We start from the raw sequence: 13,353 nt of genomic DNA on the forward strand, positions 1-13,353 counted from the left end.
TCACATTGTCTTACTGCTTAGTAAAATGTAGTTATCCTGCTTAAATCTTTGCTTCTGGTTTGCATGAGTAATCAAGAAGGGATCCATTATAGTTTAACCTTCTATTTAGAGACTTATATTTAAGATGCAGATACATTTAGTTCAGTGTTGGAAACTTAGATGTGAAAGCTAGGAGCTAAATGACACCTTAAACCTAGGTTATGGGTGCAACAACTGAATCAAGGCAAGCTTTTTTATAACAAGAATCCAAAGCTGAAAATGAATGAATTACAGCTTAAATATTATGTTCATTTCCCCCATGGACCCTAATATTCTTAAGAGGGTCTCTTCTCCAGTCTTCAGAGAGTAGCTAGAAGTGGGGAGGAAGAAAAAGGTCCTCCTTTCCTTCCGCTCTGTAGTTTTAATCTGAAATTTTAGGCACAGTACTGCGCCCAGAGCTCAGAAACCTCTTGCACTAAAGAAATTCCGTTGCAAAATGTGCCGAGAACAATGGGGGTTTTAAACACTGATTTAATTCTTGGCCTATGTGCTCTAACTTGCACTTCCCAAGTCTTGGGCAGGGCTGGTGGAGAGAAAGAGAGAGAGAACTCTGTTGGGTCAGTTTAAGCTTGAGATTACATATTATGGGTAAGAGACTTTAGATGTAAATTCCTGGATTAGTGCAAAGATACCATCAAATATTTGGGTCTTCTGATCTGTCTGATGCTATCTGATCCTAATGACACTTGAAGCATGATTCCCCAGCCAAGCTTAACTTCTGGGAGCTGTATCCTCCAATCCCAATAATACAACTCCTTGGGTATAATAGTTTAGAAATCTTACATAAGACCCTATGCAGAAGCTATTTTTTCAGTTAAGTATTATCCCAAATGTCATGATGGAGAACAAGATGTGGATTATCATTAGCTTCCAGATGAGATTAGTTAATCTACAGATGACAATACACAAGGTCTTCAATAAACAAAGAGTTTATTTCACAAAATTAAACCTTCACCGTTTTTATTACTAGAGGTGATAACTGATGGTTGTTGTTGTTTAGTCGTTTAGTCGTGTCCGACTCTTCGTGACCCCATGGACCAGAGCACGCCAGGCACTCCTGTCTTCATAACTGATGGTAGTCAGTTCCTAATACAGTTCAGGCAAGCTCCCTTGCCTCCTAAGTCATAGCTAGAAGAATACCTATATTCCAGAGCTGTGTAACGGAAGTCAGGTGTTTTAATAGTAAAATGGAGATTGAATGCTGATGTAATACGTTTTAAAGTTACTACTACAGTGGTACCTCGGGTTACATACGCTTCAGGATACAGACTCTGCTAACCCAGAAATAGTACCTCGGGTTAAGAACTTTGCTTCAGGATGAGAACAGAAATCGTGCTCCGGCGGCATGGAGGCAGCAGGAGGCCCCATTAGCTGAAGTGGTGCTTCAGGTTAAGAACAGTGTCAGGTTAAGGACGGACCTCCAGAACGAATTAAGTACTTAACCCGAGGTACCACTGTACTGTATTGTCACATCATGTGTGCTGTTTTAAATACACACTGAAAAGCTAAGTCAACTAATAGCATAAATTAAGCACACTTAAGGACTTCATGGTCTCCATGACAACCATGGAGCTGTCTCCAATGGTCATCCGTCCAACACAGTGATCAGACCATACCCTTGAACTAGGCTTTTCCTTGAGGGATGTAGCAAAGGTGATTGTGGTGTGTGTGTGCGTGTGCACGAACAATTCACTCACTTATCATAGTCTGAACATTAGCTGGTGGAAGTTTGGTTTGGTGGCACCAATTATCCTCTGTAAGGGTTGAGCACCGGTTATGCCCACGTGCATAAACTGATGGATTCCTGAATGCTCTGGGGGATTTTCCAGCAGAAAAAGCTAATGATCCTGTCAAAGTCCTGGTCGTGCTATGGAATGGTGAGATATGATAGGTGCTTGACGTGATTGCTCTTGCAGAGCTCAGATGGCTCATAGGTATTCTGGAGAGCGTTGGGCAGGCTGTACAAAGACTGCAAGCGGCACAAATCTTACTCCGAAGTTGTCCAAACACAAGTTAGTACACATCATGCCTGCCATGTGGCAGTGTGGGTGGTGGAGAGAGCTCATTTAGCAGCCTGCACTGAATCCTTTAGTGGTCAAATGGAGTTGTTTTGGGTGGTCCAGAGGTTGCTGAATCTCATTGTAGGGGGAAAATCTCTGGAATCTTTAAGAACTAGATGACTCTTCCAACTCTACAGTGCTATGATTCTATGACCCACGGGTTGATTTTTTTTGAGGAGTGTCACATGTTGTGGGATCAGTTTCGGTTGATTCAGCCTGATGATGTGGACAAGGTGCTTATGGCCTTAAAGTCCAACAGTGGGTCCTCTTCATTCATCTCTCTTGGCTTATTATACCTGGAAGAGGAGGAGTAGACTGGTTGTGGTGGTGGTGGGGGGGTGTCTCTGACATCTTGAAAGAGGCAGTAGTATAGCTACCCCAAAAGAAACTGGTCCTAGACCTAATGGTTTGGACAGCTGACCAGTTGCAAATGCCCCCTTCTTAGGGAAAGTTGTGTAGAGAGGGTTGTGGCTGAGTAGCTGTAAAGTGTCTTGGATGTCACAGATTATCTCAACCCATTCCAATCTTGGTTCAGGACTTCCTATAGGACCAAGCCATTCTTGGTCACCCTGGAGTGAGGCAAAAGAGAGTCAAACCGAGGGTGAGGCAAAGAGAGTCAAACCTTGCCCTTTCTTCTTGATCTTTCTGTAGCTTTTGATACAATTAAAAATGGTGTCCTATGGATGGGTCACCTGAGTTGAGAATTGGAGGCCTTGTATTGTGATGGTTCCAACCCTTACTTTACATAACGAAGTCTAGAGAGCAGCATTGGAAGAATGCTTTTTGGCTCCCTGGCATTTATGCTGTGGGGTACATACCACAGGACACTATTTTATCCCCAGCAGTATTCAATATCCTTTTGAAGCCATTGGAAGTGGTCATTAGGAGTTTGGAGGCAACGTGCCATTAGTATGGTGATTACACTCAGCTCTGTTTCTACATAACATCTAAATCAGGAGGAGATGTAGAGGCCCTAGACTGGTTCTTGGGGTCACTAGTGAACTGGATGAGGGAAAACATACTGAGTTTGAATCCTGGAGAGACAGAGGCAGTGTACTTCCTGTAACTGAGAAACTGACCAATGGCCTGCCCTGGGCAGGTTTGTACTCCCTCTGAAGGAGCAGATTTAGAGTCTGGGAAAGCTTCTGAATCTTGCTTTGCCCCTAGATGTCCATTGACTTCAGTGACTTCTTAGAGCACCTTTTATCAGCTTCGGCTGGTGTGACAGTTAAGGTTGTTCCAAGATTGGGGTAGCTTGACTGCAGTAGGTCAGGCACGGGTAACTTCATGGCTGGATTACTGCAGTGCCACTGTATGTCGGGCTCACCTTGTGCTTGGGATGGAAACTACAGTTAGTGCAGAGTGCTGCAGCACAGTTGCAGGCAGGAAGAAGACCCTCTCAGCATATTCCAACAATGCTCAGAGACTTGCACTGGCTGTTCATTTGCTGGCAGGCCAAAATCAATGCAATACTATTAGTATGTAATGCACTGTACAGCTTAGGACCCGTTTACTTCTAAGATTGCCCTACCACATATTTGGCCATTTGACTGCTTCAATATATGGAACAGGCATTTTTACGAGTGTTGCATAATGTTTGTTCCACAGTTGTAAGGAATCAATCCTTCAGCATGGCAGCATCTACCTGTAGCTTGATCACCTGAACGAGCGACGTTTTAAAATTAAAGAAAGTTTTGTATTTCAAGAAGTCCGGCAGGGAGTCTACCTTTGTTTCCTCTCTGCTGCAGCATATGTTGTTATACCCTCAGCTCTCGAAATAACTGGCCTGTATATTGTTCTCCAGTATATAGATAAAGGAAACACAATGATCTGCCTCCAGAGCCTACTTCTTTTCACAGTATGATGATAGTAGGCCATTTGTCACAGTAAATAGAAAATGATGGTCCTTCAAGCTCATTAATTGTTATTTCTGTGCTAGTGTCCATAATGTTAATGAAAAGCTGTGAAAGAAAATAGGCAAAATGTATATATTTTAAACTAATTATTTCAGTTTTTCTTGTCCACTTATTTTAAGTGAAGGCAGAATGTGAGGTTTAATAAGAGCAAATACAACATTAAAAAAGCAGTATTAAAAGTTCCAAGTCCCAAAGTATCTTCAGAATGCTGATTTTAAAAAAAAGACAGGTTTTACTTCCCAGTGACAAAGGATCTCTTGTTCTGTGACTTTAACTAAAGGGTAATTGTAGCATAGCTCAGCCAACAGAAACAAGTACCTGATGCTGGAATGAGAACATTGGACAATAAAACTTGCCAAAACCACTCCAACACAATAATTTGGCTTTATTCTTTAAAGGAAAAAAAGTAATGAGGAAGTTATCAAATGAAATGTTTAATAGAAAACACAATTATGCCCACAGTGCTTTAATAAGTTCTGTGATTATAGTAACTGTTAAGAGATAGGAGTTTACATGTAACAATGATCAAGCTGAAGTCCAACAATTAGCTATTTCTGGCATATGACTTAATAATTATCTAATGTTGAGCTACACTGGACACCGTTTGACAGCTTCAGCAATTCTATTCCTAGTAACTTTTTTGGTAGGTCTTTAGAGCAGAAGTAATCAGTGTAGTGCCTGCCAGATGTTGGATTATTACAGCTTCCAGCATCTTTGACCCTTGGTTCTGCTGCCTGAGGCTCAGGAAAGCAAGCACTGGGGCAGGTTCTCCTCCTCTGGCCAGTAGTTTGGACCACACTTTCTCTCCCCTTTACTGCAATGTTATTTGTGGGGATCAGGGATGCAGGCTTCTAGTAGCCGTAGGGCACCTGACTGGTGGCAAAGGCCAGGGGGCACCTCTCTTCAGTTTTGTGGTCCCAGGTGTAACTGGCAGTAACATTAGCATGTTGGGGGTGGGGGTTTGCAGGGAGGGGAGAAAGAAGCTCCTTCCGTGATGGATGCAGCCAATTTAGTCTCTCCTTGCCATCATAGAGTTATTTATTTATTTACTTTACATATTTATAAACTCCTTCACACCTAGATGCTGTCAAAACAGTAAACACAGGAGGCAACTCCTAGGGGCTGAGTTCCCTTCGGCCCCCTCAATAAAATATTTCAGAGGGCCCAGCCCCCCCAATAAAGTTAACGGGCATTGCTAGCCATATGGTGTGTGTGTGCCACATCATGTGATCAGTTATGTAGGCAGGGATTCACCTGCCCCCCCCCCAATATTTTATTCAAGTTGGCACCCCTGGCAGTTAAGATACACTTTGATAAAATACAAAATTGTAAAACCATTTCTAAAAACAAAAAACCCCTTTCTACAATTAGGGTTAGTATTCCACAACTTGACTGGGCACAATTAAGGGGAAGCCTTCTTAAACAAGAACATCTCCAATAGCCACCTAAATATCATGATATTAGCTGACTAATTTCAGCTGATAATTGATTCCAGAGGGCTGCAGAGGCAACACTAAAAGCTCAGCTTCTAGTACAAACATCCATGCAGTATTCTAAGCAGTACCCCATCCCAAGATAACAACTGTCAGGCAGGGATATATGAAGCAAGATGGTCCCTCAAGTAATTTTTAAGCAGTGCTGTTTTTCTAGAAAAAGAGGTGTTGGAATTCACAGTGAACACCTCCCTCATTCTCTTAGAATGGCAATGGCACCCACCTGAGAGGTGCCATAACTGAGTTCTGGATGGGGAAAAAAAGCCCTGGTTTCAAGTGGTAAAGCAAAATTCTGAACTAGGCCCAGGAGCATCTTGGCAGCGAGTGCTTCATTCTCAGCAGAGGTATTGTATGGCGTCGTCAGGATGCTCCCATCAGCCACCTAGCTGCTGCATCCTGCACCAGCTGGGTTAAGTTCAAGGGAAGTCCCACATAGAGCATGTGGCACTAATCCAGTCTTGAGGTTGCTGATGCCAAGACCACAGTGGTCAACTCGTCTCAGTCCAGGAACATCTGTAGCTGCCTCACCAACCTCACCAAAGCACTCTTTGCCACCAAGGCCATGCGTGACTTCAAGTGAGTCAGTAGGTACCCATTTCTTCAGAGGGAGTGCAATCCCATCCAGAACAAGTAACTGACCTCTCTCAAAGGCCTGAGTTTTTCCAAGGTTTAAACCCAGTTCATTGGCCCTGGGAAGAAAATGGTGCAGCCTCCTAGTGGTCCTTTGTCAGCTGGCCAATGACAGAGGCCACACAAAGGCAAACATGTTGTTGGACATGCAGTCCTTGATGAGAAGTCCTAATATTTTTCATAGAGGGATGTTATCTGATTTGAACTGTTTTTGCTAAAATGTTTCCAGAAGAAGAATTGGAATGTTAGGAATGTCTATCCAGGTGAGTCCAAACAATGAAGCAGTGTAAAATCCTAAGTAAGTCTGTGAGCACAATGAAATAGACTAGCACAGACACCAAAATAACTAAAATTTATAGGATAGCAAACAGGCAAAGGGAGACAAAGGCAAAGGCTTGCTTATGATCGTGGTGCTGTATCCCACATGAGTTCATGCAGGTGTCGATTTTAAATTTAGGAAATGAGACATGCATATGACTTCAAGGGGCTCAACTCTAGCAACACATACTCATACCACACTCTTGGAAAGCAGACCTACAGTGATTGAAATCAACACTGGGAAGGAATTTCTACTCCAGATGGCTGGCTGTCCTGTTTGTTTTTTTAACGCAACCGTGAATTTTATAAAATGCAGTTGTGAGTCACTTTGAGGGCTCCATTTGGATATAAACCTAGTGAGCCTGCCAAATTTGGAACCAGAAACAAGAAAGCATTTGGCCACAATTCTGTTCAAAAGGTTAAAAAAAGGTTTCCTCGTTACAGGTATGAGTTGGATATATTTAAATCTTTAAGGTGTTGGTCTTTAAGGTGCTACTGGAAGGAATGTTTTTTGTTTTGACTTTTTTGTTTTGACTATGGCAGACCAACACGGCTACCTATCTGTAACTATATTTAAATCTGTAATGTTAGATTTCTTTTTGGGATTCTGTATGAAACACAACACTATATCTGTTAGGTAAATGCAAATCTGTCATAATACATAGTCATAATACATAGTCACCAACTTGGATGGCTTTAAGAATTAGCAAAATTCAAGGAGAATTGGGCTACCAATTACTATTAGCCCTATTAGGCTGTGTTCTAGCTTCACTGCTGTCTTGGTAACATTTCCAGAGATTATCATGTGCATTAACCTGTATGATGAAACATTAACTTGTATCGTTATGGCCGCAAAAGCTAATAGATGATTTATAGAATGGTGCTTCAGTTGCTTATGTGCATCCATAAATGTAAGCAACTTTCCCCCTTTACAAGTAGAAATGTGGATTTTTAAAACAATACTAGCGTTAGTTCATCTAACTGAAACAGAAACTTAAATTTCTGATTCTGAGAAAACTACCTTTGTTTTAGAATCTGAGTTAGGCAAATAATTAACACAGAAGTTAATGTTCAATTTTTGTTGGAAGTAACCAAGGAAACAAAAGCATACAGGTTCAGTTGAAGCTCTATTACAGTTCACTTTTAAACCATGCAGTCATAAGTGTGAACAAATTACTAGTGGTGAGTGAGCGTAAAAATGGGATCGTTTGGGCACTGGGTTTTTGAATCCTGCTCCTTACATTTGTTTTAGATGGGTCAGTTTCAGACCCACAGGGATTCCTCTTCCTCCAACTTCCTGGGAGAGGCTGTAGGCAGAGCTTTTGGGAACTAGTATGGTAGTGGACCTAATGGTCAGGGGTCCCTTTGCCTTTACCTTTTTATGGTAGCGCCTTGGGCCGTGCATGTGTATATCTCAGTATTCAGAAACTATGGGAAATGGAGTTCTTTCCTGGCTCTGCTCTGTTTGCACATGTGCACATAAGTGCCTTGGGGCTCTTGCAAGACTTGCCAGGGACTCACAGAAAACCTTGCTTGCCGTTTCCCACATCTCAGTAAGCCTTAAATTTGAAATGAGAAAAGTACCACTAGTCAGATTAATGCAAACTTGACTCCTTTCTCCTCCCATGGGCTCACACTAAGATTTGGTATCTGCTGGTAAATTTGTACTCAACTATTTACTGAGCATTGGAGACAGGTGGATTTTAAGAGTTCTAATTATTTGAGTTGGGGCAGTAAAATGAGGGCTTAAAATGAAATATTTGATTTGAGCTTTCTGTGGCCTATAACCTAATTCTGTTCCAAATGCATTATGTTTGGTATTGTCCCAGAAATACTCTCTCTTTTATTCTAAAATTCTTTAATTTCTTGCAAAGTCAGGGTCATTATGCCTTATTTAATGTAATTCTCATAGAATGCATAATATGATATACAGTTGGGCATGGTATAACTAACTACACATGTTTTATTATGTATATATGTCAGTGTAAATTTTTTTTGAGCCAAAGTATGGCCTGTTTTGTTTTAAAATACCTTTTTGGCATGTTTCAGTTATTTAACTAAAGCCAGTAGAAGCCTGCCTCTTGACTTTTGGCATCATAACGGTTCAGTTTTGTCTGGGCTGTGTTGGTAAAATGGTAAGAAAAGTCTCTTTCCTATACTAAGCCAACTCATAAAAATATTTCTAGCTTTAGTGTTAAGGGTTTGTTTTTCTTTTTCTTTTTCTTTAGAAAAGATATAACTAATTTAGTAATGCCTTGGTTCTAATTTATTTTTTAAAAATAGACTGGCAGCTACATGAGAAATATTTCATGAATGAATGCATGTCTGTAAATGTTACTTCTATAAGAAGTTATTGGAACAAATTATGAACCAAACAGATTCTGAACCCTGTTTTTAAAGAAATTATATAAGACCAGCTCATTTGTTTTAAACCTTGTGTATCAAAAAATGTTAGTAAGAAAATACAAGATAAATGGACTTCCTACAGGGGATGGCTTACTGAGCCACTATATTGGTGTCATTCCCCCCATGTTATTTTTTCTACTCTAGTGTATGGTCATTTGCTAAAACTTGTTCTATTGGTGGGATAATGGAGTTGGGCGAAAACCACTGGTGGCAGCTTCATGCAGAGATTTCTAGAGTTCTTTTGTTCTATGTTGTTGTTGTTTAGTCATTTAGTTGTGTCCGACTCTTCGTAACCCCATGGACCAGAGCACGCCAGGCACTCCTGTCTTCCACTGCCTCCTGCAGTTTGGTCAAGCTCATGCTGGTAGTTTCGAGAACACTGTCCAACCATCTCATCCTCTGTCGTCCCCTTCTCCTTGTGCCCTCCATCTTTCCCAACATCAGGGTCTTTTCCAGGGAGTCTTCTCTTCTCATGAGGTGGCCAAAGTATTGGAGCCTCAGCTTCAGGATCTGTCCTTCCAGTGAGCACTCAGGGCTGATTTCCTTCAGAATGGATCAGTTTGATCTTCTTGCAGTCCATGGGACTCTCAAGAGACTCCTCCAGCACCATTGTTCTATGTAGTCTACTGTAACATCAAGTCTTGCATGCATACAAAGGGGAGCCCAAGGCTTTATAGAGGAGGTGCCATGCTTTGCAAGCAGAAGGTAGCTACTTCAGGTTGAAGGACTCCTGAAGGTCATTGTAGACCAGATGTGGGGAACCCTTGGCCCACCAGATGTTGCTGAACTACAATTCCCCCCATCCCTATCCCCTGGCCATGCTTGCTGGGGCTGATGGGAGTTGTAGTTCAGCAACATCTGGGGGGCCAAAGGTTCTCCACATCTGTTGTGGACAATGATCAGGCAGATGGGTGTATGGTGAGACCTTGTACGAGGCAGCTCCTTTACATTCCTCTGCCTGTTTTGTTAATATATATTTAGATGCTACATCATCAGAACACATGGTTTTTGAGAAGCCACAGTTGTGTCTCCATGATGATATGGTGAAAACCTATTGGGAACTGTTTTCCCTGCCATGCTAGTTTTCTGTGTGTATGGAGGTATGTGGTATTGTATGTTGTTGATTTCTACAAGTACCGTCATACTCTGTGAAGCGAAAACCCAGCAAGAACTGTGCCATGTATGTGACTTGGCTGTTCACACAGATTAGCTACCAGTGTATGGTTTCCCTCCCAACATTTTTCTGTTTTTATTTCTCGGTAGGTGTTACCAAATCGGTGTTTTGGAATAATGTTCTCTCTCTGGCTTGACCCGCTTACCCTCCCTAATCAGTTTAAATGTACTACAGTTTACCTTTTTCCTTAAAGCAAAATAAACTTTGAGCCTACTCTTGCATCTAATGTTACTACACACGGAAAGAAACACACACATGCCTTTTTAAAAAAAAATACCGTGAAGATAAACAGTTGTAGTTATTGAGGATCTTGTTTCAGTGCAAGACCTGGCATAATAGATGGCTGTTCATCTTCTCACTTTCAGTTCTCTCTCTCTAGCTTTAGGGATGTGGAGACAGCAATGCTTTGTTGTTGCCATACTGAACGCTCTCGAGAACTGACAGAACAAAGAGCAACAGATTGCATTTCAAGGGCGCCCTTCCAAAACTCTATCAAACAGTTGAAAATAGTGAATGGCATGCTGCACATAAAAAAAAAAACTGTGACAAGAAATCAATCAGGAATAGAGATATTTGAAATAATGGTACAGTGGTACCTCGGGTTACATATGCTTCAGGTTACATACGCTTCAGGTTACAGACTCTGCTAACCCAGAAATAGTGCTTCAGGTTAAGAACTGTGCTTCAGGGTGGGAACAGAAATCGTGCTCCGGTGGCGCGGCAGCAGCAGGAGGCCCCATTAGCTAAAGTGGTGCTTCAGGTTAAGAACAGTTTCAGGTTAAGAACGGACCTCTGGAACGAATTAAGTACTTAACCCGAGGTACCACTGTAGTCCACAGTTGCCAGCAGCCAATTACTGCAGATTATTAATCTGAGAGGGATTGTTCCATATCTCACTAGAAATCCATTTCCGGCAGATGCCACACAAACAAAGATTTAATTTCTGCTCCTGTTGTAAAGGTAAAGGTACCCCTGCCCGTACGGGCCAGTCTTGACAGACTCTAGGGTTGTGCGCCCATCTCACTCAAGAGGCCGGGGGCCAGCGCTGTCCGGAGACACTTCCGGGTCACGTGGCCAGTGTGACAAAGCTGCATCTGGCGAGCCAAAGCCGCACACGGAAATGCCGTTTACCTTCCCGCTAGAAAGCGGTCCCTATTTATCTACTTGCACCCGGGGGTGCTTTCGAACTGCTAGGTTGGCAGGCGCTGGGACCGAGCAGCGGGAGCCTAGGTGCTGAGGCTTTTACCCACAGCGCCACCCGCGTCCCGCTCCTGTTGTAGCCTTTCATTAACTACCTAAAAACAATGAACTGAGTGCTTGGCTACAGTAGCACTCAGTGAGGTGCTGGGGTGCCAATTTGAATAAAATATGTGGGGGGACAGGCAAGCCCCACCCCACATGACATGGCACACACACTCCCCCATTTGAAGAGCAATGCCCATCAACTTTGGAGACGGCCCCCTCAAATATTTTATTGGGGGGACGAAGGCACCTCGGCCCCTAGGAGTTGGCTCCTATGGTGAAGATGCCTCATGTGGGGCACCCTTGCTCTCACAGCTTCCCAGCACAGAGAGTTGCTGGCATTTACCAAGAAGGGGAGGGAAAGGGGCGAGATGCAGGGCATGTGCACATTGGCTCCATCATCATGTGCTGTGCCGCACGTCTAATGCTTCACCTCTCACCCCTCTGTTTCAGTAGGTGCCAGTGACCCGCTGTGTTGGGAAGCCAGTAGTGTCTCATCAGCCGCTAGTGCAAGTTGTCTGCATGTGCTAGAATTAATAGGAATGACATTGTCAGTGTCAGGAGCAGATGTCAGGGGCAGGTCAGCAGTCACTCACCCAGCGTCAGTGAAATTAACTCTGTATTCAAAGGAACAAGACAGCTCAGGAGGCCAGGCCTAGTGATCACAACAGCTCTTGCCAGTAGATCTTGCTCCAATGAGGCAGTTATGAGGACTGCCTTCCTACAGTTTCCTGTGTCTCCTCCTCCCCCGGGGCCTTCTCAAGCAATCTGAGACTTTGCCACCTTGCCTGTCTTTGCTCTGCCCTCTTCATCCCTCTTCTGGTTCTGGGAGACCGGGGGGGGGGGGGGGGGAGGGGAGCTGGTTGCAGCAGGAAGGGGAGACCCCTTGGCTTCTTCATCTCTGCCTCCACCCTCTGCTTCTGCCTCTGATTCTGGATTGCTCTCTGCTTCAGCATGTTACCACTCACTAAACTCTCTTACCTCTTCAGCTTCTGATGCCTCCTCCTCCCAGTCTGCTCCCTCTGACTACTCATTGTTGTAACACCACCACACCCCAGGCTCTGAGCCACCTCCCCTTGGGGTTCCCCAGCTGGTGCCTCCCACCACTCCTTTGCAATCAGCCAGTCTATGACACTTAATACTGGATCAGTTAGTAGTTGTAGTAGCCAATAGGGCCAGCAGCAGGGTTTTCTGGGCCTTGCAAAATGTGCACTTCTCCCTGACCCCGATTCTTTAGCTCAAAAGGGCTTGCTGTGACTTACTGAAGAGCAGAATCCTGAACTCCTAGGGAGTGATATAGCAGCCCACTTTGATTTTCCACAAAGTGCCCAGAACCTCGTGTTTTATGCTTTCAAATCACATTTTTAACTTTAGACATTGTGCTCTACTCCCACACATGTTTGCAAATCGCTGAATGGCCTTGTATATATCTATCTATCTTTTACAGCAGACAACAGATGTGCCATCTCAAATGCAGTGACGTGTACCGACTGTCTTGCTGTGGGCCCAGAGTGTGCATGGTGTACTCAAGAGGTAAGCTCTCTTCTCCGTATTAGTCATCCTGGTACTTCTTTGTCTGCTTTAGCTGCTTCAATGCAAATGAAATAAGTCTTCAGCTCCTGTGCACATGAAAGGACTCCCTAGTCAAAGGGGGAAATTCAACAATTGTTGGGGAAGTACAGTAACTGTTAAAAAACTGAACCTTCTTATTTTCATGAGTAACACGCCCATCGCATGAAAGCAAGAGGGGAGCAAAATAAGAAGGGGGGAGGGAGCAGTTTATTCCTATGTTCACATTACTGTTTTTTACTTATGTTCATTAAGGCTATATTAATGATGATAATTACAATAATGATGATTATTATTATTAACCTGCACAAAGCAGTGGTAGGCCAGGTCAGAAGGGAGCTATTTCTGGGGTTGCCAGAGCACACCTTCGTCCTACTGCCTTTCCCTCTCTTCTTTCCCTCTTTGTTTTCATCCGTCCTTCCATCTATCCTTTGCTTGCTGCTAAGGGGAAACGGACACATTAAGAATGTGGGGTTCTTATTGGTTTAGCGCCCCCCCACTTCTAG

The 13,353-nt window shown here is 43.3% G+C and overlaps 1 protein-coding gene across 3 annotated transcripts in view; it reads left to right on the forward strand.

Moving 5' to 3' along the window:
- The window catches only part of ITGB8 (integrin subunit beta 8), a 65,425-nt gene that overhangs the window by 2,309 nt on the left and 49,763 nt on the right, over positions 1 to 13,353 (forward strand). For all 3 annotated transcript variants that reach the window (XM_077936995.1, XM_077936996.1, XM_028749719.2), the window contains exon 2: positions 12,726 to 12,811. In XM_077936995.1, the coding sequence (XP_077793121.1) occupies positions 12,726 to 12,811 (86 nt within the window). The remainder of the gene's footprint in view (positions 1 to 12,725; positions 12,812 to 13,353) is intronic.

The sequence above is a fragment of the Podarcis muralis genome, chromosome 12 (genome assembly GCF_964188315.1).
Source record: "Podarcis muralis chromosome 12, rPodMur119.hap1.1, whole genome shotgun sequence".
NCBI lineage: Eukaryota > Metazoa > Chordata > Lepidosauria > Squamata > Lacertidae > Podarcis > Podarcis muralis.